The sequence below is a fragment of the Ascaphus truei genome, chromosome 1, assembly GCF_040206685.1.
Source record: "Ascaphus truei isolate aAscTru1 chromosome 1, aAscTru1.hap1, whole genome shotgun sequence".
Classification (NCBI taxonomy): domain Eukaryota; kingdom Metazoa; phylum Chordata; class Amphibia; order Anura; family Ascaphidae; genus Ascaphus; species Ascaphus truei.
Genome location: NC_134483.1, coordinates 469,915,575 through 469,941,922, shown reverse-complemented (window position 1 = coordinate 469,941,922; position 26,348 = coordinate 469,915,575). Strand labels below are relative to the sequence as shown.

The window sequence follows — 26,348 nt, the reverse complement described above, 5'->3', positions numbered from 1 at the left end:
ACTGGCCAGAAGCGACACCCTGAAAAGAGTAACAAAAATAAGGGGAACAATATCTAGGAGATATATAGATAGATTTGTTCTAATTAAACCAGTATGCAGCTGGATCTGGGAGATTTATTCCCATAATGTACTATTGCATCAATAGGTCTGTCATATACACCTATTTGGATATTTGCTGCTATCTATGTATATAGGTTTGGAATCCTGCCAGACCATTATGTGTGAAAGTGTTTGCTGCATAACCCCAATATTATAGATTCAGGGAGTTTTTGCGCCGTGATTTTTGGTTGTGCCTCACACGATTGGACCTGAGACCCAGCCACACACCCAACACCAAGCGTATATAGGGTCTGAGTGATGGGGTAAACATTACTCTTCCTCAGAGAAACAAAAAGAAAACAGCGCACAACGCTCATAGTGAAGTAAATCAAGGATAAAAATGTATTAAATATCCAAGGATAGGTAATGTGCGTACATCAGGGAAATAGTAAAACAGCATTTCATGGGACAAGTTACCCATACACCACACCAACATGAAGATCTGGACAATCACGGGTCATCAGTCATCAGGCTCCACTGGTAAGGACAATCACAGGTCACCACAGTGATGAACCTTTCTCAAGGTGATGTGAGTTACAGAGTGAATAAGAACACATATATATATATAATATATATATAAACAACAGAGGAAAAGCAACCTGTAAATAGCACACGGACATAGATGGAAGTGTAACAAAAGAAATTTTATTGAAGTGAATAAAACAGGGTATAAAGTTTAAAAGGTGAGGGGGGCTCAACACTACCTAGACAATGTGGACTTGGAGGCAAGGGTCTAAGTTTAGATCCAAAGCAAGACATGCACAGCACACAGGAGGCTCTGTCTAAGCACACCTGGATAACAATCAACCTATACTGAGATCTTGTGACCATGTAAAAGATTACCATATAATTTGTACAATGGTTGTATAGTGTGGGTACACAAGTTGTGAAGGTAACAAAATGAGAAATACGTCACCGCTCAGTAAGTAGATGTCACGGGCAGAAAGGTAAGTCGAAACTCCATGTCAGGTGGAAAAAGGTAGGGCCCCCCCTCAGCAAGACTCCCACTCCAACGCGTTTCGACTGTGTCAGAATATATACCCTCAAAACCCATGACACACAGGTGTGCCACATAAACATAATTGAACAATGCATTTGCATACATAATTGGAGACTGTCATGCCTGCAGCTATATCCAGCGTTGCCTGAAACATGTGGTTCTGCTCCTGTGTTGGAATGCATTAACCACATGAACATGGTTGGACAATGCATTTGCATACCTAATTGGAGACTCTGTCACACTTGCAGCTAGGGCACTATGGCAAAAAGAGCCTCTAATGAATAGAACTGAGGGCTGTCACTGTGGCTGTTGCTCCCTGAATGAGCAATAATGTATAAGCAGAATTGGCTGAATGTCAACTCTTGGGCATAATCCAGATCAGAGTCATTGCAACTAACATATGATTGAAAACAATGTGGCACCGTCATAAAACACCAAAAGTGATAGTGTGCAGCATAGTAATAAATGTGAACATAAATAACAACATCTCTTGTGCGCTTCTGTGCAATTTTCTTTCTATGTTATTTATGTTCACATTTATTACTATGCTGCATGTTCATGTGGTTAGTGCATTCCAACACAGGAGAAGACCCACATGTTTCAGGCAACGCTGGATATAGCTGCGGGCATGACAGTCTCCAATTAGGTATGCAAATGCATTGTTCAATTATGTGTATGTGGCACACCTGTGTGTCATGGGTTTTGAGGATATATATGTATGTGTGTGTGTGTGTGTGTGTGTGTGTGTGTGTGTGTGTGTGTGTTCTTATTCACTATGTAACTCGCATCACCTTGAGAAAGATCCCGCACGAGGACCGAAACGTTGGATAAGATGTCTTGTTAATACAAATTTCTTTTGACCATTTACCTGGAGTGCTGCCTCTGATATTCGTCTTCAAACGGTATCGTATTGCCTATGTATATATGTATATATCATTTTAAAAATTTTTATATATATATTATACCCTGCACCTTAATTTCACCTTTAATATATTATACTAATAATTTTATAATAATGTTTGACATATGAAGGGGTATTAATATCTTGGATTATACATTTTCCAACCCACCTATGCTCCCAAAGAGTGCAATTCAAAGGGATTCTTTTTCTTGATCGGTATTCTTGAGACCGACCATTATTTGTATATATCTATACCTATTCCCTCATGCACCATGCGAGTCAATTTGAATAATTTGATTGGCGAGTGGCAGGCATAACCATGTATGACCTGAGATCATAGCCTGTATCCCTCCGTGGCTTCCAAAGAGATAGACAAGCCCTTTACTTTGCAAGGTTGTAAAGGCTGTTACAGACAACTTGTACCGAATCCGCAAGATCACTGGAAGCCAGTGTAAATCATGTAAGATAGGAGTGATCTGCTCATAGCGAGAAACACTTCTCCGTACCAGAGCTGCACCGTTCTGCACAAGCTGGAGCCTCTGCATTAGACACACCGGTAGTCTTGCATATAAGACATTCCCGTAGTGCAATCGTTTAGACACAAAGGCATGGATCCAGTGATTCAAGGTCCGTAGATAACACAAGTGGATGCACACTCAAAGGCAGCCTCAGATAAAATCTGAATCAACAACTGAGGCTACTTGGGCTCGCATGTTGAGACTCTGGTCAAAGAAGATGCCGAGGTTATGGACCTCGGACATGGCCGTGGCTGTACACCATTGATTAGGGGCAGGTCGCAAACCCCGTTCCATACGGTGGTGTCTTGCCGAACCCATAATTGTATAATCATTAGTTCAGTCTTTTCAGGATTGAGCTTCAACCAAATCCTCTCCATTCATGCCACCACCTCCTCTAGAAATGCCGTCAGTGTGGCAGCAGTCATCCCTTAGGCTGCCCTGGAAAGAAACAGATCTGAGTGTCATCGGCATACTGGTGGCACTACAAACCATGCTTTCAAATATTTCCCAGCGATCTCGCATGCACGTTGAATAGGAGTGGGGACCGCACCGACCCTTGAAGGACCCGAAAGGGGATAGGTCTCACTGGTGACACATGACCCTATAGCCACCTGCGGGGTGCGGCCCTGCAGGAATCGGACAACTCATTGTATTGCAATCTCATTGATACCATCTAGGTCCCTCAGTACTCCTAAAAGGTGGTATAAAAAAGCTTCCCACTTGCCCCTGTTCAATATCTTGTGAAGTCCCTTCCCCATTCAAAGGACACGGAGAAGCGCCTTAAAAGTATGTTAAATAAGGGCCGGTGTTTATGGTAACCCTTTCTCAATAGTTTTTTTTAGAAATAACACTCCTATTCCATTACTACTGTCTTTGGGAACATCAGGATATCTGTAGTTGGCAGCTCTGTACTATACAGCACGTAAAAGTAAATAAGTTACGACTTATCTTACCACAGCAGTTGAGGGCTTATATACTTGTTTTAGCATAAATTAATACATTAAGCCAGCGGTGCACAGACTGGGGACACTGTCTGCCAGCGGGGGTTGCGGGGTTTACAGAGGCTCTCCGCGCTTCCCAAAGGCACTTAAATTAAGTGCCGGGAAAACGGTGAAGGCCTCTGTAAACTGCACTTACCTTGTTTCAGACGACTTCTGGAGATGTCGCCATGGCAACGTGACGTCATGACACCCAGACGCCGAAGTAAGGGGGGGGGGGGCGCAGAAAGGGGAACAGCCGGCAGGGGGGCGCAGGGAAATAAGATTGTGCTCCTCTGCATTCAGCTTAGTCGTATGACTCAGCAAGAATTTCCATTTCCCAGCAGCATTTAAAAAACATTTTATCTTTAAGTCTTGTGATTTACATGGAGTCGGGCTGGCTATATTGTACAGGTACAGTACGTCTTTCCAAAAAGGACCATAAATCCAATGTAAACGTAAAGTGCTTTGAGGTTGGATACTTGGAAGAAGCATCCACTATGAAAGGTTTGGAAATGCTGGATGTATCATGAATTGTACTTTTAATAAAACGCCCTTACTGTCAAATAGGAACTGCTATGTATATATTTTTTTTGTTTGTTATTTAATGAGTCTGATTTAAAGTTGTAGTCCCACCTAGGACCAAAATAATAATAATCATGTAGCGCTGACAGTGAATTTTACAGGCACTATACATGTCCCTTTGAATTTAAAATCCCAATTTGGTGCCTGAGACCTAGAGATGAGGGGACTTGCTCAAGTTCATAAGGAGCTGACCACTGGGTTAGAACCAGGCTCCTCTGCTCATTGTTTAGGTGCTCCTTAGCGGCATAATGGCAGTTATAGGATTAAGGGGTTAAATCAAGATAATGCCTTTCTTGTAAAAAAATAAATGAAAATCACTTTCAGTATTTTTTCAAATTGAGTTTTTTTTTAAACATAATTAAACATGAAGGGGTTTGTTGGTTTGTTTTCCCTTTGGCTACTGTCCTATATAGATAGAGGAAGAGATGTAGATATTGCTATATCACTGTTTAGTGCAATGAATGGAGATAAAATATCTGTTTAGTATCACAAGAGGTGGAACGGCATACTAATAGAAAAATATCTCAGTATTGATCTCTGCAGGTTACATATAGTGTATAATGTCCACTCCTAAATCAGACTATATTTGTAGCATATAAATCTGCATTAGTGATCTGAGAAACAGCCTGCCTGCCAAAAATCCAACTCTGGCTGCGCTTATAGTACTGGCTATGCGACCGGCTACGCAACCCTTGACGTCAGCCGTAGCTATTGCGATTCCAGCACTCTGGTGCAGGAGACCAAGGGAGAGTGACAGGGGGCGTGGTGGAGGCGTGGTCGTGAGCGGTTCATCCTAATTGGCTGAACCGCTGAAGTCACGCTGCTGCCGCCGCTGTAAATCTCAAATTCCCTTGACTTCAGAGATTTTGGTAGTTTAATAAAAGTATGTAAACAGACAAGTCGATGTGTCTCTGTTGGTGCTAGGGGTAGCAAGCATATATCCTGTTTCCGAGGGACCATCTGATTGCAGCCGCAGGACAACTAATTGTTTTACAAGTATCAGCTGTTTATGAAATTGGTCTCTGTCACTCGCAGTATGTAAACCGCAATGGGGACAAAGTGTATCCCTCTATGTAATAGCTGCATAAGTAAAAACAAAGTAGCCAAGTATATAAAACATTGCTGTAACAATGTACAGGCATACCCCACATTAACGTACGCAATGGGACCGGAGCATGTATGTAAAGCGAAAATGTACTTAAAGTGAAGCACTACCTTTTCACCACTTATCGTTGCATGTACTGTACTGCAATCATCATATACGTGCATAACTGATGTAAATAACGCATTTGTAACAGGCTCTATAGTCTCCCCGCTTGCGTACAGCATCCGTACAGACAGGGAGCCGATATTGCTGTTCAGGATGTGCTGACAGGCGCATGCGTGAGTTGCCATTTGCCTATTGGGCGATATGTCCTTACTCGCGAGTGTACTTAAAGTGAATGTCCTTAAACCGGGGTATGCCTGTATTAGAATGCTTGAATGCATGTGTTGAGAGAGAAATATAAACAGCTAAAGCACGATACAACCCGTGCAGTTGCTGGGTGCACGATCCAGCCTACTCCCCTCCAAGATGTCAACGTAGTGACATCACAGCCCAACGTACGTTACGCGCAGCTGGTGTGTGCTTTAGGGGAGGAGGAGTTGTCTATCGTCTAAAATTGTCATACCTCTGGAGGGGGCGTGACAACGTCATCTGACCGTTATTCAACATAGTTTATTGATATGCATTGCGGTACTAGGCACATATTAATCTCCGATTTTGATAATCGAAGATTTGTATTTATTTACATAAAGGAATTAAATGTCTTGCGTAGTGGTTTGTTCATTTATTGCTTCTGGTCTACATATTTTTATGTTCTCAATGGTAAAGAACAGACTCAGTAGTTGGTGTTTCGCAACTATAATTGGTACGATACTGTATCTATTAGAGGAACCTTAATGACTACCCTCATTTCTCGTTTAACTGTACCCAGACTGTATAACATATCACATCCTCGTATCACTGTCCCATCGGCCACAATCACGGATCATAGCTGTAATGCTATATCCCACTAGCGGACAGCAACTGTATAGGTTTGTTCATACATGATGTAATAACAACTCACTATAGTTATGTATGATGATCACCATATGTGCAGCACATAGTAGGGATAAATGTGCTGGTAACGTAGAGTCATCCGCATCTATGCACATTGTTGGACCTGAAACATCCCTGGACTTTACCCTCAGAGGATTCTGGGTAATAAGAGAGACTGTTTGTTCATAACAAGACTGTTAAAGACTTGGCCAGTGGGATCCAGCAAGTAATGAGTTAATGTCTGAGACAAGGCAACATGAAAAAGCCAACCTTGAAATTCCTGACACAGGACAGCTAGACTTAAATCATGAATCCCACATAGCTAGGCCCAGCAACAGATAACCAGAAACAAAGGAAATATAATTATGGAAGAAGGGAGGTATTTGGAGCATGCTCAGAGAGAATGCAAGTAGTAAGAAGGATTAGTGTGATAGTGTATAATCGCGCTACCTGGATCTGGTGATGGTATTTGTGATCAAATAAAAAGTAGTTTTTGGTTGGGGTGAGGTCTAGAAGTTTTAAGAACAAAGTTATGTGGTATTGAGTGTTGATCCCTTGATTTTGAGCAAATGGGCAACCGCCAGCATGCCGACCTGGTAGGGAATTCTTGTGTAGAGCCCCTCAACATCAAAGCCTACTAGAAATGTCTCCGGATCTACTGTGACATCTTCCAATTTCAACAGTGCATCATGTATCACGTAGGTACGAAGGAAGTGAACTCACAAAAGGACATACGAATTTGTCTAAATAAATGCTGGCATTTGATATTACATTTTCTATGCCAGACACAATTGGTCTGTCTGGAGGAGGGGTCTTCCCATTATGTACTTTTGAAAGACGGTGGAACGTCGTAGTCCTCTGCATTTTTATATAGATAAATTCACATTCATTTTTAGAAATCGCCTTATTGGTTAAACCTTCCTGTAGTACCTGTGAAAGTTCTTTTTGGAATCGTATTGTTGGGTCACCGTCCAGTATATTGCAACATGTCCTGTCTGCTAGAAGTCGTGTACATTCCATAGCATACGCTTGTTTGTCTAGAACCACCACGTTTCCGCCTTTTATCAAACGGTTTGATTATTTGGTCATCTTCAAGATCTTTTAGTGCTAGATGTTCTTTGAAAGTGAGATTGTGATTACTTGTTACATTAGTTAAATTCTTATAAAAATACAAAATATGTGTCCAAGATACCGTAGTCCAAATGACAGTCTTATAGGAGAGACATATCCGGATGGGTAGATGGAATAACCAGGAAAGTTCCAGACAGGTGGGGGTGTCTGTCACGAGAGAATTGCACATATATACAATAACCGGGCCAGATTGAACAAGACTAGGATATAGTAAACTGAATGAGTTTATTTCCTATGAGCAGAACAGACAATACATCAAGCAAATAACATTACAGAAATATTTACACTTACTGAGGTTGATCAAGGAGATATTCAGCCGAATAGCAGCTCCTTAGTTGTTATAGGTCACAACAAGCACGACAAAACGACAGCAACAAGCAACCAACACAGGAATAAGGGGTGCACGCAACTATATAGATGCAGACCCCCATTCCTACCATGGCAGTTCAGTTATTGGTGAAGACAAATCTTGACCTAATCACAGGTTGCCAGGTAACGCAAGCAGTTGGGTTTACCCAGCCCCTCATTAATACAACCCTCCCCTGTGGCTACTTGGCCAGCCCATTTATAAAAAACTATGACATGATGCCTTCGTTGCCATCCTGTCTAGCAAAAATGCTTATGGGGCAGGGGTCTTTCATGTAGGGTGTCACTTTTGACAGGTGAAATGGTTATCACCTAGTTGTGGGATCTGGCTGCATATGCAATGAAGCCTTTCAAGTGGCCTCCTTTGATTGTACAATTACATTTCAAAGGGGCCATTTGGCGAGCCTCCAAACTTCTATCCAAAGTTATAGTAACAGTGATAACATAACTATTTCTCCCTTATTTTAAATCAGCTTAACAATATCTATGCAACCTGTGTTCGTTGCATAGGAAAGCATATCCAAATTTCAGCCTTGTAACACAAACACATACAGAGAGATGGTTTTATGGGGTTTACATTATGACAAATACACAGTTAACCCTCTCTCCATGTTAATACATAACATAGCAATTAATTCTACTGAAGCAGGGGGATGCTGATCAACATATACACAATATGGTGAACCCTTTCCCTCCCGACATGATTTCTACACATACAGGAATATAACACAGACTGCTGGGGGAATACATCTCAGACCTGGGGCAATTCTGCTGAAGCAGGGGGGGTGCAGATCAACATATACACAGATCCCATTAACCCCTCAACCCCGATCATGACAGTGTCCTTATGGAATGACTCCAAAATGATTAAGATAATATCTTGCTCGTACAGGGGAGAGAATCTGTACTTGTGCCACGTCTTCACCTCGGTTTGTCACGGACCCCACGTGGTCTGACGAGAGGGTTCCCCTTTGGATGGTATTTGGGCTCACGGGCACACCGATAACAGCAACACCCAATAAAGGGAATAGGACACAACCTAATGTAATACGTAACTACACTTTTAATAAAATATAAAAACAACAAACTACCCACACTTACAATAAGTATACTGCACCGACACACTTTATTCGAGCAAATACCCGGTATGTACCTGGCAGATACCTGGAATGCGCCACTCCTAACCTCTGACAAGCCCCGTTGCATTTGCCTTCCCAGCCTGGGTTGATGCCTGGCTGATGGGCGGCTGATCTGTTAAATGATAATGATTAGGATTTAATAGGCTGCAATGCTTCGCGTGTCTACCAGATGGCATAAATTCATGAATTGTAATGCAGTTTATATATATATACTGTGCAGTATTGCAGCCAGCGGGAATAAAATGCTTCAATCCCTGCTTGGAAAATAACTCAATGCACTCGGGCAGAAAACAGTCACAAACCTCAATACACCCGGGTATACCCGAATTCGTGGGACTAGCCAAGCTCGAATAAAGTGTGTCGCCAGTGTATGGTAGCGATACAACTCACGAATGCCGTCCGCAACCTGCTTCCAACCCGATATGCAAGGAGATCGACCAACTGACAAGAGCACCCGCGACTCGCGAAAAGTCTTCCTCATGGGATCCCCTGAGGAAGTGACGTCCAGTCACGAAACGCGTAGGGAGGAGGAGCTTAGTTTTCTGCGTGCCTGCCCAGCCACCGTAGCTGCCCGACGCCGGAGAAGTGACTTGTGCCGCTGACGTCATCTTTTGGCGAGTCGCGGGTGCTCTTGTCAGTTGGTCTATCTCCTTTTTCTTTTTGTTCTCTTTTTAGCTTAGGCTATTATGCATCTTCATTAAAGCATTTTTACTTTTTTCAACATTGCCTCCAGCCCTTTTTTTGCAGAGCGCTATCATTTTTTGTTTGTTCCTGTTGTTGCCTGTTTTTGTTTTTTGTTTGTTCCTGTTGATCGACACACGCTACTTTTGGGATTGTTGGAGACCTTCAAGGAGTTTATATGTGAGTTTACTCATTTTCTTTGCCCTTTACTGTCGTTATTGTGTGTGTGATGATTTTGTAGTGCTCCAGCCTTTAGATCCAGGGGCTTCTGACTTGGTTCATGGGGTCAGTTTACTCATATGTGGGCTTGCTTCTATTTTCCTTGTTTCAGGTTGTTCCCCATTTATAATATTGAGTCTATTTATCAGGCTTTATTGAAAGCAATGTTTTCTTCACATACACAATATATAGGGGTTATGGTCATTATACATCCTGGCTATCAGCTATATTGCTGCCTTCATTCTGGTTTTTAGAAGCACTCATATTGAGATTTACTTCTCTTCTTTTGCTGTCTGGAATTTTCCTGGTTATTCCATCTACCCATCCGGATATGTCTCTCCTATAAGACTGTCATTTGGACTACAGTATCTTGGACACCTTATTCACTAGCGCCGGGGACGCATATTTTGTATTTTTATTTTGTCTAACAGGTTTGGGACTATCTGTTTTATGAAGTTCCCCTTGGCAGCTTTTTTATTGATCACTCTTTATTCACTTCTAATTTTTTGTGTATAGAGATATTCGTTCACTATTTTCATTTGCACATCACAGTAGTCGGTTTAGGTTAGCGCTTGTAGAGAATTTATTTAGATAGTTTGTTTGTATAGTTAAATTATAATGTTCTTTTGTCACTAATCTAGCAAGCACTTCTGTGTGGTTACTAGTTTCGTGGGGTGGCGTAAAAGTGGATTTCTTTTTCAGGTCGGTGAAGGGGCCTTCACCTGGGGGTCTATTGCTTTCCTCTAAGAGACTACTAAGAATTCTGACGTTGGCCTGATCATCATTATGTTCGAAGTCCTCATAAGTTGTGTTTATAAAATTTCTTATCTTGCTGTCTAGTAAAAAAAAATTGTGCAAAAGTAACTTTCTTGAAAACAAATTCAAGTCTTTTACACACTCAAAGGTGTTCATCTTCCTGGTAGGGCAAAATGATAGTCCTTTTGGATAGAATACGTAAGTGGTCAGAATTCAGTACTTTGGAGGATAAATTGATTATCTAGGGCGCCTCATCGTTTTCTTGTTATTCCTTGTTCCCTTGATCTCTATCCCCATATGTTCCTGTCTTAGTCTCCCCGACCCCTCCTGGCCACCTCCTGATATATAATACTGGCATGAGCGCCTTCTGTCTAAAAAAAAAAAAAAAAAACACTGCTGTTTTGTGTATAAAGGTGTGCATGCTTCACCAAAGATCGGTCAATGCAGTTCGTAAGAGGGTCTTGTTCTGTATCACTTGCCAAATATCCCACTCAGTTGATGAATTAACGACAATGGTATTCTGTTTGTCTTATCTTTAAAGTCCGCTTAGTCCTGCACACATTTTCGGTACTTCCTGTCTTTACTATTGCTTGTGAATCTTTCTATTTGGGGGTTCAATTTTGTTTTCTCACAATTCTCAAAATTGGGGTGTTCCTTCCAAGTCTCAGTTTGATTTAATAATCGGTCTGTTATAATTAACTATGGTCAATCTCTTGGTTTCATAGTCTATCAACAATTTCATTAACTCTGTAGAACACGTCAATAGTGTATTCTCCCATGTTTTAAGGAAATTCTCATCAATTATCTGGTGAGAGGTGGGGGGGTCACCCTAAGACCCCTTGGTATCAGTTCTGAGATTACATAATTCTCAAGGCTAGCCACTTCCCACCAGACTTTAGTTTGTAGACAGTTTTTTTTTCTAAATCTGAAAAGAATTTATTGATGTCTTTGGAGGCGGAGGGAGTGAATGGAGGTGGTTGATTAGAAAACAAACTACTGGTAAGTGCTTCTGTCCTCCAGGCTCCAAAGTCTGGTTTTGTTGCCAGGAACCCCGTCATTCTAATCGATCTATTTGTCCACAAGATAAAGTGTGATTTATAAACCATAAATGGATATCACTTCAACAAAACAATAGGTAATAAAATTCACTGGGAGCTGGTAGGTCAGAATGGGGCAACTATCTGTCCCAAGAGAAGTGTAAACTGAGACTAATTTCATAAATAAAACAAGCAAACCATACAGTCCAGATATCAGTGCAACAGACCTATGAACAGGTCAAAAATAAAGCCTTCTTTCTTCTTAATGTCCCTTTTGTGTGAGCCATATAAATAAACAATGGATTATGTAATCAGATCCTAGTGCAGGTATTGTGCGGGCATTCAATGTGCTGTGAGCCCCATATATGCAACCAATGCCACAAATGAACTCATATATTAGTAGTAACCTTTACTGAGGCATAACTCTGAGTGGGATTTAAGGTTTAATGGGGAGAGACCCAGCCCTAAGAGGGCAAGTCAGACATTTTAACCACCACACTCACTGAGAACCTACTTAGAGTATGATGGCAGCAGTGATATGCCTAGCACAGGAATAAAAACTCCATGTAAAACTCACGGTTGAGATGAAATAAAGGCTCCACAGGCGTGCATCCAGCAAAGTGGTAATTGACAGCAGTAGAATCCTCCCAAGGGGGGGTCGGTGGTGCACAGCAGGCAGGGAAACAGACTTGGATACGGCACACCCAAATAATACAATCCAATTTATTGGGGGATAGACAAGGGAGAAATACAAAAATAGGGTATTGGGGTAACTCTGACGCGTTTCGGGCAGATGCCCTTTTTCAAACCGTATACTCTTTGACAAAGGGCATCTGCCCGAAACGCGTCAGTTACCCCAATACCCTATTTTTGGATTTCTCCCTTGTCTATCCCCCAATAAATTGGATTTTATTATTTGGGTGTGCCGTATCCCAGTCTGTTTGCCTGCCTGCTGTTCTCCACCTACCCCCTTGGGAGGATTCTACTGCTGTTAATTTAAAAAATAGCTGATACTTGTATAGCAACTAGTTGTCTGCGACTGCTATCAGATTGTCCCTGGGAAACATGATATGTGCTTGCTATGCCTAGCACCAACAGAGACACATCGACTTGTCTGTTTACATACTTTCATTAGTTGGATTTTTGGCAGGCAGTTTTTCAGATCACTAATGCAGAATTATATGCTACCAATATATTCTGATTTAGGAGTGGACATTATACACTACATATGTAACCTGCAGAGATCTGTACGGAGAGATTTTTCTATAAGTATGCCGTTCCACCTCTTGTGATACTACACAGATATTAGATCTCCATTCATTGCACAGATTTTGCTTGATGGGATGATCATGGGTTATAATTATCTGTAATATATACAGTTGTGTGAAAAAAGTACACCCTCGTTGAATTCAATGGTTTTACATATCAGGACATAATAACAATCATCTGTTCCTTAGCAGGTCTTAAAATTAGGTAAATACAACCTCAGATGAACAACAACACATGACATATTACACGGTCATGATTTATTTAACAACAAAAAAAGCCAAAATGGAGAAGCCATGTGTGAAAAACTAAGTACACCTTATGTTTCAATAGCTTGTAGAACCACCTTTAGCAGCAATAACTTGAAGTAATCGTTTTCTGTATGACTTTATCAGTCTCTCATATTGTTGTGGATGAATTTTGGCCCACTCTTCTTTACAACGTTGCTTCAGTTCATTGAGATTTGTGGACATTTGTTTATGCACAGCTCTCTTAAGGTCCAGTAACAGCATTTCAATCGAGTTGAGGTCTGGACTTTGACTGGGCCATTGCAACACCTTGATTCTTTTCTTTTTCAGCCATTCTGTTGTAAATTTGCTGATGTGCTTGGGATCATTGTCCTGTTGCATGACCCAATTTCGGCCAAGCTTTAGCTGTCGGACAGATGGCCTCACATTTTACTCTAGTATACTTTGGTATACAGAGGAGTTCATGGTCGACTCAATGACTGCAAGGTTCCCAGGTCCTGTGGCTGCAAAACAAGCCCAAATCATCACCCCTCCACCACCGTGCTTGACAGTTGGTATGAGGTGTGTGTGCTGATATGCTGTGTTTGGTTTTCGCCAAACGTGGCGCTGTGCATTATGACCAAACCTCCACTTTGGTCTCGTCTGTCCAAAGGACATTGTTCCAGAAGTCTTGTGGTTTGTTCAGATGCAGCTTTGCAAACTTAATCCGTGCTGCCATGTTCTTTTTAGAGAGAAGAGGCTTTCTCCTGGCAACCCTTCCAAACAAACCATACTTGTTCAGTCTTTTTCTAATTGTACTGTCATGAACTTTAACATTTAACATGCTAACTGAGGCCTGTAGAGTCCAAGATGTAACTCTTGGTTTTTTTTGCAATTTCTCTGAACATTGCACGGTCTGACCTTGGGATGAATTTGCTGGGACGTCCACTCCTGGGAAGATTGGCAACTGTCTTGAATGTTTTCCACTTTTGAATAATCTTTCTCACTGTAGAATATGATGGACTTTAAATTGTTTGGAAATGGCCTTATAACTATTCCCAGATTGATGGGCAGCAACAATTGCTTCTCTAAGATGATTGCTGATGTCTTTCCTCCTTGGCATTGCGTTAACACACACTGAATGCTCCAGACCAGCAAACTGCCAAACGGCAGCTTTTATAGAGGTGGTCACACTTGCTGATGATCAATTAATCAAGGGCATTTAATTAGCAGCACCTGTCTGCTACTTAGCATCTTAATTCCTATGGAAGCAGTAAGGGTGTAATTAGTTTTTACACACAGCTTCTCCATTTTGGCTTTATTTTTGTTAAATAAATCATGACACTGTCGTGTTGTGGGTCACCCGAGGTTGTATTTACCTAATTTTTAGACCTGCTAAGGAACAGATGATTATTATGTCCTTATATGTAAAACCATAGAATTTAAAGAGGGTGTACTTTCTTTTTCCCACAACTGTACATATTTATACAAAACACACAAGGAATACCACATCCAAGCCTAAATAAATGATACCCAAAAGCTAGAAATAAGCTTTCAATTTGCTAAATACTAGCGGTGCTCCAGGGATAAAGGCAATATTTAAACGCCAAAAATATTCCCAAAGGGAGAACATGGGTATGCTAAAAACAATGATAATGAAAATGTATTGATAGAAGAATTAAAAACAGGGGAGACAGTGTCCCTAAAAGGGACATGGAAATGCTGGACTCTGGGACAGTAAAATATATCAGACTCTGCTAAAGTCCCCACCTAACAGATGACATAAGGTGGAAACAAAATCACAAATGGTGACTAGATACAAATAAAGAGTTCAGAGACAAAATATCCATGATGGTAATAAGGTCAATATAAAGGACAGCAATTATGTCACGGGAGACCAGTACTTTTACACTGAGATCACTAGCACCAGACAGGACAAAGTTGTTGAATAAAATGGGGTATATTCTGGCATGCCAGCAGACAAAACAAAGATGTACAAAACAAGATAACGTACCACCTGGGGAGTAGACTCTAGTCTCAGTAGGTGCAGAGGCCTGCTTCAAGAAGGCTTGCCCTGTCCGCTTCTCATCCAGGATATCTGAGTGCTGATCACACACAGCATCCCCTCTGACATGTATCTCCAGCTGGTCACTGTCAAGATCCAAACTCCTTCCCAGTGTGTCTCTCAGATGGTCCTCTAAAGGAATCTGCACTCCTTCCCAGAGTGTCTGTTGGCCTCTCTTGCTCTCAGATGCTCTCTGGAGGTAGATCTGACTCTCTGATCAGCATCACCCCTTATACAGTATAGCCCTCTGTGACTATCCATTGCTTGGGAGGGGGCTGCTGGACAATCAGAGCATGGATTAGGTTGGTGCCACAACAGCCAGAGGGCATGCTAAGAACCTCATCCCCATCCCCTGATCGTTCACTCTTTCTTACTCACCAAATGTCTGCAACACCTCCACGCTCCCAACCATTGCCCCAATACACATTTATCTGCAGGAACCTTAGCTGATTTAAATCAGAGTCCCCTCCAAGAAATGCAACTCGCATGCAAATCACATTAAAAGTCTGATATCTTAGAAATCAGTACATACAGTCACATAATCCATTTAACACTTTACAGGGCTGATTCCCAAATCACATCACAGTGCTTACACACAGATCACAAAACACTTCACCTCATTGCTTGCTCAACTATACTTGGGAATTGAATTAACAGGGAATAAAGTGCTTTGGAATACATTCTCACATACATAGTGCATTTTACATTCCCTGTTCTCCCCCAGATATTAAATACATTTGGCCAAAATAAGCCTTGCATAGGTGGACAAGTTACATGGATTTAGGGTTAGCTATCTCCCCCCTCAAGATGAAGGCTCTAGGGTTGTCGCCTTATCAGGTGGCTCCACAAGCCTGGAAGTCCTTGAGGTGCGTTGGTCGCTGGGTATGTCCAGCCGGAAGAGACCATCTGTGCTGCCATGCCTGCTGCCCTTAGCGAAGTCCAAGTCCTGAAGGGCGCGACTCCAGGTTAACCAGGTCTCTGTCTCCCCGGGCATCCTCCGCAACCAATTTAGGGGGTCATGCTCCACGAGGCCCGCATAGGGCTTCCCACATACATAGGGCTGCCAGCGCTCCTGAGCCCAAGCAGTAAATCTGCAATATATCTATCAGCAAAGAAGTAGCTAACATACAAATGTAGTATAGTAAGAACGACAAGCATGCACACAAGATAATTGTGTACTAGGACACAGAATAGCAAAATTCCTAACATGATGGCAATGTCTCAAAAAGATATACAATGAGACACTGGTAAGTATAGTGTCCACAATCGGCATGCAATAAATGCAGAGTAGCCTGTCTCAATTAGAACAGTGTCCAGATATGGTATATACTGCTGTGGCCGAGTTTATTCGAGCATTTGCCCGTTCTCGGCCGCAGCAGTATCCTGGCGCGCGCCGGAGGGTGCCGGGCGCGCGCCAAAGCAGCGGAAGAGCGCACTCCGATCGGGGCGCTCTCCCTACCGCTGCCGGGTCCCCCGGAACCCCCTGCCGCCGTCCCCCACATCGCGGGACACCAGGGCTCCCTCGGGGAGCCCTGGACGCGCGTGCAGTGGGCGCAGGCACCCGATGACGCGTGACCGCGCATCGGAGACGCGCGGCACGCCGAGGGGCTGCCACTTGCAAGCCGGGAAATCTCCCGGCTTGCGGAACTGGCCACACTTCAATAAAGTGTGTCGCCAGTGTAGTATAAAGTCCATGATACGTCCCCACAGTAAAATGGCATTTGAGCTCCTATAAATCCATGCAATTACTCACAATTATTTTGTTTTCAAAAACAGGTTTTTGTTTTGTTTTTTTTCTACAGGTACTGCAATGGGGCAATGTGCGCATCCTCTTATGCCAATCTTTCTGGGGTGGTGGGAAAGAGGATTTTACAGTGGGCAACCATGACATGACAGATAAGGTTTTGTTGTGGTTGAGGTTCATAGATGATATTATTATCTGCCAGGGCTCCACGGTTGTGTTTGCTGAATTCACAATCCTCAATCACAACTACTACAACTACTACAATATTAAACTTACCTTTTGACAGCAGTCCCACTCATGTTGAATTTCTGGACCTGAGGATTAGTGTGGTTTCAGTGGTTTGTCTTTGCACAGACATTTTTCGCAAGACCACAGCTACTAATGCAGTATTGCATGCTGAAAGGTTTCACCCTAGTCATCAAGTTCAGGGCATTCCGGTTAGTGAGTTTCTTAGACTGACATGTAATTGCCCTTCCCCAGATACATTTGCCATCAGAGCTGGGGAGCTTAAAGAGTGTTTCTCTAGAAGAGGGTATAGCAATACAAGCATTAATAAAGGTTTTAAGCGTAGCCTTAGTTATAAGAGGGATAAAATATTGCAACCAACAATTAAAAATCAGAACCTTATAAAGGTTATCGGCACATTTAATCAACAGTGGTCCGACCTGAGGGACATACTTCAGAGACACTGGAATGTCTTGATTAAAGACAAGGACCTTCAGCACTTTTCTGTGCCCTAGTACACAATTATTATCTTGTGTGCATGCTTGTAGTTCTTACTATACTACATTTGTATGTTAGCCACTTCTTTGCTGATATAGGGCAGATTTACTGTTTTGACATTTATTCTTACTATATGTCATTGCTGTCCTTTTATATTGACCTTATTACTAACATGGATGTTTTGTATCTGAATTCTTTTTTGTATCCAGTCACCATTTGTGATTTTGTTTCCACCTTATGTAATCTGTTAGGTGCGGACTTTAGCAGAGTCTGATATATTTTACTGTCCCAGAGTCCAGCATTGCTATGTCCCTTTTAGGGATTGTGTAGGAGTCCTCCTCCTTTTAACACTTTCTCCCCTGTTTTTATTGTTCTTCAATACATTTTCATTATCAATGTTTTTTTGGCATACCCATGTGCTCCCATTGGGAATCTTTTTTTTGTCGTTTATATACACACATTTATGTTGATCATTGGGGATTTTTTAATCTTTCAGTGTGTGTGTGTGTGTGTGTGTGTGTGTGTGTGTGTGTGTGTGTGTGTATATTATCATCCCATAAGGTGGTTTTTATCAGTACCTATTTACCTTGGTTATAGGAGCATGCATTAGAACTACGTCTGTACCACAACAATGAGGGGCTATTTTAATCTCATGACCAACATTTTCTAGTCCAATCTCTATGCTGATACAATATGGGCTTTCAGTGATTCTATGATCCCTTTCTTTTTGTATTGATTGGTTTGTGCTTCCCCTATATGCACCTGTATCTAACCTTTATATAACTTCTGAATATAATGTAATGAGTGGTGTGGTCAAATGGTAGTGTTTAAGCAAGGCCGGTTAAGTTCTTTACAGAATGAAAGATTTAAGGGACAATCAAAACGACAAACTATCTTGTTTACAGTTCAAAGAAGCTGACCTACTTAGCAACAGTTATACATTTCGACAAAGCTAAAGCGCTCCACCACATGGACCACGCTCCATGGTTTTTGTAAGTATTGCAAATATGCACTCCCAAAGAAACGGGTACACACATATTGTCCAAATACCAAGCATAGAATTAATACATTTATTAATTGCAAAACCAGCCACGTGGTCTATGTTATAGTTTGTGGCTGCAACCAGAAATATGTAGGCAGAACAATCAGACCTTTGTATATAAGAATCTCTGAACATATCAGGCTAATTAATAAACAGGACCTGTTTCACCCAGTGTCCAAGCACTTTATGCGTTGTCCACATGGAGGACTGAATAATTTCAAATTCTTTGCTGTTGAGCATATCCCTATATCTATTAGAGGAGGAGATAGACTAAATCGATTAAACCAAAAAGAGATGTCATGGATATTCTCCCTCAACACCTTGCAGCCCCATGGTCTAAATGTTGAATGGGAGCTGCAGCATTTTCTTCATGATTAATATTGTTTTCTCATTTCTTTCTTTCTAGTTCCCTTCTTCCCCATTCCACCCTCTTTCCTCCCTTCCCCCCACCTTTCTCCTCCCCCTCCCCCCTCCTTTCCATCCCCCTCCCCCTTTCCTTCCCCCCCCCTTCCCCTCTCCGTCTCCCTCGCCCCACTTCCCTCCTCTCCCCCCCCCCCACCCCCCCCCCCCCCTTTCCCCTCCGGTCTATATTGATATTTCATATATTTTTTTCATTTTATTTCTTTATCATGGTTAAACAATGCCATATTGGTAAGTGATCAATGCTATCACATATATATGATAAGGTTTCATTTCCTGGTACATCCAATTTTGTATATGGGTATAGTCACTGTTTATATTTAATTATATATTCATTGTTATTTTTGAGCATAGTGTATATATCAGCATATACTGTATAGTTGTTTTTAATCATGGACCACTCATATGTACTGAAATCTACTGTTATATTTACTTTGTACCCATGCCTTCATGAAAGGAATTTCTGACATTCATTACCTGTCTGGTTCATGTTTTAATCTTGTTAATTATGTGATTGTGTAATCACACACACTTGTTGTCCATCATTGACTGGCAAATTGCTCAGGTGTTGTGTGTTACCAAATACTATTTTATGTGTGTTTTTCTACTGACGGATCACTCTTCGATAAAGGCCAGTAGGCTGAAACGCGTTAGAGGACCCGTCAGTATACTGTGCCAATAAAGATGTTCTAGCTTACATCAGTCCCCCGGCATTTCTTTCTCCGGCTGTGCTTTGCCTTGCCTCCCACCGGAGGAGTTTCTACACGCTCCATATATGATATATATTATCATAATATATTGTATATTTTCCTCTCTCTCTCTCTTAGAAATCTGAAGCATTATACAGCCACCTGAATCAATATGGCAGACCCCATCCAGTGGGCCCGCTACCGGTGGCAGCGCCTTGTGTCAGCAGACAGCAGGAGTGAAAGCCGTGACACTCCAGGCTCCTCTCCTCCCGCGCAGTTATTTGGGGTTGGTAGAAGCAATGGCACAGCATCAAGATCTTCCAAGCACAGGATGGTTATCCCATGTTTGGACTCCTTTAAGGAAGAGTATGAGAAGTTATCCAGGGCCTACATGACCAACCGGATAAGGACCACCAAATACACTGTGCTGAACTTCATACCAAGAAACTTATTTGAACAGTTTCATAGGTGGGTATCTGTATGTTCATTTTTGTGACGGCCACTGCATAGAGAAAATTCAAAGGATGCGTATAACGTTGGTAGTGTAGGGACCTGCTGAGAGTACCTAGACATGGTTGAAGGCTTGGCATGTTTTGGCCCAAAGATTTGATCTAAATGGCGCACACTAAAGCCGCTCTTATAGCGACAGCAACGTCGCGTCAAAACAAATGCATTGACTCCGTCACGTGCGCTTATAGTTAGGTTGCGATCGCTGGAAGTCATTTCAATTTGATTTTTCCAGCGACCGCAGTGTGACGTCTCTGTCACCGGCATTATAAGAGCTGCCTTATTAGAAGAGGAAAAGATATATAAGAAAAACGAAATCATTTTTCAATATTGGATGTGTATTGGGTCTTTGTTTACTGTTGTACACTTGGGTAACTTTCCCAGTAACACTCCAGTTGGCATTATTAAATATAGAATACTGTGGGTTTGGGTTTGAGCCTGCTAGATTGTATTTCTAATTGCTTAATTTATTCAACAATACTGTATTCTACATTTCATTTCCTCCTGTCTTACTGGTTCCTTCCAACTTTGTGCAGTTATCCTGACACACATCCCTACATTATCTGCGCTGGCCTGGACAGTTCTGTATAATGCTTTGATAGATCTTGCTACATTACCTAGGAGTCCTTCATGTTGTATGTGCTGCATTTAGTTCAGAACTGTTTTTTCATTTTATTGGCTCCAATGCCCCAGTTTTTGTGCTTGTGGAGGCTCATCCGACTCCACGCTCTATATTTTGTCTAAGGGCATTTTAGTCTCTCTTTCCCACTGGGATCAAATGAGTTATTCATAGATATACAATTCTAGTGAATAATTAAGACATTTGAGTGTGCCAAGCTTTTGAGTCCTCGCATACATACAATTTTATATTGCTCTGTTCTTGATGGAGACGGGTGAGGTTTTGAAAGGTCTGTATGCTAGATTTCCATTTATGTAGAATGCTCCTGTTGGTCTATTAAAGGTGTCACAACCTACAGCGAATGTACACTTCTCCAGAAACCACCTTGCTTCTAGAACTTTTTTTTAAGTACAATTTCCATTGGAACACAATTCTCAATCGCCCAATATGTACAATCCGTTTGTCCGCAGTTATATTGTGCCATAGAAATTACTGGTGCATTATAAAGCCGCTACAATGGCATTCATAATAATCGAGCTGTTTTGTATTGTTTCGACAGGAAAAATGAGTTCACTGTTTAAATACCAGTTACATCCCCTCTCCCCTCAGTTTATGAATCCAAGTAGTAAATGGGTCTAGAGATCATTTTTTTTAAAAATGTTTAGTGTGAGTGCCCGCCCTCCCTGGGGTTGAGAACAAAAATATTTTTTGCCAAAGTGATACATTTGAACATTTTGGGAAAATAGGGTTATCTGCTAAATCAAAGATCCTGTCTACAGTATGTTTCAACAGTTGTTTTTATTTGGTGTGGTTTATTTATTTTTATGTATAGACTGTCCAACCCACAATTTAATCTGTATTTGACTTTGCACATGCATGTTTTTCTTTTGGTTCTACCTAAATATCATTTAATCTCGAAGGAAACATGGCATATAAAAGAAGAAAACCTGGTGTTGCATCATACTCATTCCTCTCATTACTAGTACATACTTGTGAATCTTCATCTGTTTTAATTAGCACCTGGGTAATACAGTAGATGTTTCATTTCAGACTACCTGTGTTACTTTAAAGACCATTCACTTATTAAAAAAACTATTGTAGTCTGTAAAAGGTTTGTCATCATAGAAATGTAATATATGTTGTATTATTTTGCTTATAAATGTATGCAACATGTGCATAACTGTTCTTTTTATAGTTTTGAATATTATTAATAATGTGGTGGTTAAAAAAAAAAAAAAATATATATATATATATATATCGTTTGTTGATTCTAAACTAACTGAAATCTCCTTTCTTTACGTACTTGTGTTTCAGAGCTGCCAATTTATACTTCCTGTTTTTAGTCTTCCTGAACTGGGTTCCATTGGTAGAAGCCTTTCAAAAAGAAATTACCATGCTTCCACTGGTGGCAGTGCTAACCATAATTGCTATCAAAGATGGTCTTGAAGACTACAGGAAATACAAGCTTGATAAAGTCATCAACAACATATTAACCCTGGTGTATTGTAGGTAAGTGTCTTGTCTGGCTGATCTTTTTGTAATGTTTTGCTGCAGTGGAAGCGCGGTGTGATGGGGTAAGGCAAGTTTGTGGACCTGTGTCTGACATGAACGTGCGCTTACGTTTTTCATTGCTGTACTTTTGTTTCATATAAATGTCCCTTTTTTATATTGGCTTTCGATCTTGATCACATCCTTTATTATTATTTTTTAAATGTATTTTTTTGGGTATTCTATGTTGAAGTATTGATTACGTTAAAAACTATCCTGATTCTCTGATTACGGCTTTTTTTTCTGGACCAACACTGTGCCTTCCAAGTTATTCAGGCGACCAAAAACCGGACCAAATTCTTGAAGAGCACATGCCCAAAATTAATGTGGAAAAAAAATGATCACTTTTCTGTTCAGTGAAGGACGCGGTAACTCATGTCATTGAGGCAGTCTCTTCGAAGTCTGCCCATAAAGGCCAGAAGCAGGCAAGATCATATACTAGACAGAAAAGACTGCAATATTCCTCTTCTGAGAGTTTAGAGCCCTGAACAATTCTGCAGAATGGAGCTAGTTATGGAATCTTCAAAGCATTAATTTTTATCAGAGGAATCATTCACTTGTGATCTAGAGATAAGTAAGAGATCTTACAGCTAGCGTGGCAGGGTGGCAGTATGGAATTAAACGTATTAATTGAAGTATTATTCTTTGGCTGAATAGGCCTCAGCAGACGCATGCTTTGGCAGGAAGGTCCTGCAGTCAATTGTCACCACTTAAATAAAAGATCATAGTTAAGTGTCAAGGAGTGTAGTGTTCTAGGGCCCCTTGCTTTGGCATGTCCCATTGTGACCACTGCCATGGGGACAACAAGGCAAATGGAAAATTGATACCAACTTTACTGTAATTTTCTTGTCCTGGAGAATCCATCATCCATGGCAGTGCTGACCAACTCCCTCCCAAAGTTTAGATCAAAGATGCTAGTGTTTGTAGTTCTATATTTCAACTTTTGTACTTAGACTATCAGGAGAGGAAAGGAGTGGGTATTTATGGTCCTCCAACAGGTAGATTTCTGTACTACGGTATCTCGGCTGGAGGGTGGAACGTAACCCATTGGTGAGCACTGCTATGGAAGGACTCTCCAGGAAAAGAAATGACTGTGACTAATCAATTTTCTGTTTCCTTGGTTTACTAGGAAATATACAATGGCCATAGGATGCCGTTTAAAATGACTTCTTATCTCTGTTTTACCAGCTGCTTCATAAATGTTTAATACCTAACCAACTAACTGAGTGTGAATTGATGCCTCTTCTATTGGAACAACCATTTACAAACTCTGTGTGTGTATCTCCAACACTATAAAGTATTGGAGCTTTTTGAAATACCATATCATTAGGATGAAAAGGGTGATCAAATTGGAAGGTTTGTCTGAATTAATATGTAAAATATGGTGCTTCTGTCTGAAGAGTCAGTAAAATACAGTGTATTGTATAAATATGTAAGTTCACTGGAACCAGGTGAGCAATTAACCTGTAGTCTACAAAGTCTATCAAAGAAGAGGATCGACCCAGTTATTGCTGGGTTATGATAAATCCTCCTCCTCATGAACAGGTTATAAACCATGAAGCTACCCTTTTCTCTGGCAGCTCTTTAGACCATCTCCATTTAATAAAATAAAGCCAATTGTTTAGAAGGCTCACTTAAAATAAACAGTAATTTAATACTTCATAAAGTATAAAAAATAAAAAATAAAGTTAATCTGCCACAGCCATAGTATTCTCATTTGTGCTGAAATACTATTTGCACCCCTCTAGTTGCTGAAGGGACCTACAATAAACTGCCGAACATAGTGACAGATACTATTGAATATTCTGCTATTTTGCTTTTTCCCCATCAGTTGTATCTTTAAGCTAAAAAAACCCACCTCCCATGTCTTTTTAGGACAGAGAAGAAGTATGTTGAGCGTTGCTGGAAAGATGTGAACGTGGGGAATTTCATTAGACTTCGGTGTGATGAAATTATTCCTGCAGACACGGTGCTGCTACATTCTTCTGACCCCGATGGAATTTGCCATATTGAAACGTCTAGTCTCGACGGCGAAACAAACTTGAAGCAAAGACAAGTGGTGAAAGGAAATACCACGGTACTATTTGAACTGTAATTTTTTTTCTTTGTCGGGGTAAAGTTCCTTTTGTACTTGGTAAATAAATTCTACTTTAAGAGCACTTCCCTTCTGCTTCATGGGGGGGGGGGGGGTCTGCCCACCCCAGGGCCCTCCTTTTAAAGGGGCAGTCCCTCGGAGGTGACGAGAAAAATAACATTTGACAAAGAATGTAACAATTTACATAAACAAATGTAACCATGCTTATAACAAAGATTTCACTTTTCTTCTAAACTGTTGTTGAAAACAGTGACATCAGACAATGGTTGTTGTGAGACAAAAATCAAACCCCCGCTTAAGTCTCCACTCACCATGTTTACAACCGAATTGTACAATATTTTAAAATACGAATTGGCTGGATTTTTGGGAGAGAAATACTTGTCTCCAATATATTTAGCCGCTTAAACATGTCCCTTTTCATGAATTTACTTTGGTCGTAAGACGCACTTTCCCTTCAAGACATCAGGCATTACAGATTCTACAAAATGTAGTGCCCAACATGTCTACTCTGGTTATTCCTCATGTTCTTACATTCTTTTTGTATTATACAGCTTGACCCCGTTATAACGCGATTCGTTACAACGCGAATCCACTTATAACGCGATGCAAGGGTGGCTCCCAATTTTCGTATTTCTCAATACTTTACTACACGATTATTGGTATCTTAAATACTTTATTGTACAATGCATACAATTGTAAATTATTAACGCGATCCGCTTATAACGCGATGTGATTCTTTGAACACCAAGCATAGTGTTATAAGGGGGTTGAGCTGTATATAATTAAAAAAAATTGGGGAGAGTTTAAAAAAAAAAAATTTAAAGCACTATTGACAGTTTCAGAAGAAATTCCAAAATGTGTTGCATGTCATTATTAATAGTATTGTCCGTGCTTGACACAGTGCTTCCCAGAATTGGCATGCCGATTTATTAAAGTAAATGGAGTGACACCATACAGGCATAAAAACAGTAAGCATTGGGAGTATTAAACCCTGCGACCCAAGTGGTGTGGTGGAAGAGTTGGAGAAACTGGAGTGGGTTTTTTTTGTTTTTTTATTATAGTGCATGGCAAATTGTGCACGTTTGATCTGTTTCTTACCTTGTGCAACAAGTCTATGTGCAAAAGTGAAATGTCATGTATAGAACAAAATACAGTGCTGTATACATTGGCAGACCGTCGTCCTAGGACGAAAGAAAACGAGGGACTTTGTGCCATTTTTAGTAGTTCAATGTACAGTAGCTACCAGCAGACTAGTATAAGCAATATTAAATAAGCATTTAAACTTCACCTTTTTTTTTTTTTTATGGTAAAACAAATCCTTTGGATGGTTCTTACAATTTTTATCTAATGTTATTTTCTAATTAGACTGTCAGTCTTCTAAACTCGTGATTTGTTTTATCCATTGCTTGTATAGTATTTTTATAGTATTTATTTATTTTATTTATGACATCTTTTACCAGGAAGTAATACATTGAGTTACCTCTCGTTTTCAAGTATGTCCTGGGCATAGAGTTAAGATGACCAATACATGGTTACAAATGCAGTTACATAAGTGAGCATAGTAATTAGGAAGTCAAAGAGATAATTGGGTGTAACTGATGTGCTTAAATTTGGGTATCAGAAGTAAAAGGACACATTTATTTTCAACAGAATGCAAATGTGTAAAACAAGTACTTTTTAATTGTATTTTGCATTTTTCTAAAGAAACCATTTATACTGAGTTCTGTAAAAAAAATTATAATAATTTGATCAGCTGTATGGCACTGTTTGTTCTTTTTTTTTTTTTTTTTTTAAAGCATAACAATGCATCAACTCTCCAAGCCTGCTGCCTAGGGGCCATCTTCACCTCTTCCTTTCCTTCATTCCCTCACAAAGTCCTGCTTCCACCACCACTGAAATATCGCTAAAATACAA

The 26,348-nt window shown here is 40.7% G+C and overlaps 1 protein-coding gene across 2 annotated transcripts in view; it reads left to right on the top strand.

Annotated features, from left to right (window-relative positions):
* Positions 1-26,348, top strand: part of ATP10D (ATPase phospholipid transporting 10D (putative)) — a 127,985-nt gene that overhangs the window by 46,910 nt on the left and 54,727 nt on the right. Inside the window, exons 4-6 of one of the 2 annotated variants that reach the window (XM_075566971.1) lie at positions 19,804-20,133; positions 22,106-22,300; positions 24,215-24,416. In XM_075566971.1, coding sequence (XP_075423086.1) covers positions 19,838-20,133; positions 22,106-22,300; positions 24,215-24,416 — 693 coding nt within the window. In that variant the 5' untranslated portion in view covers positions 19,804-19,837. Of the gene's footprint in view, positions 1-19,803; positions 20,134-22,105; positions 22,301-24,214; positions 24,417-26,348 lie in introns of those variants that run through there. The other variant, XM_075566980.1, reaches the window with a different exon arrangement.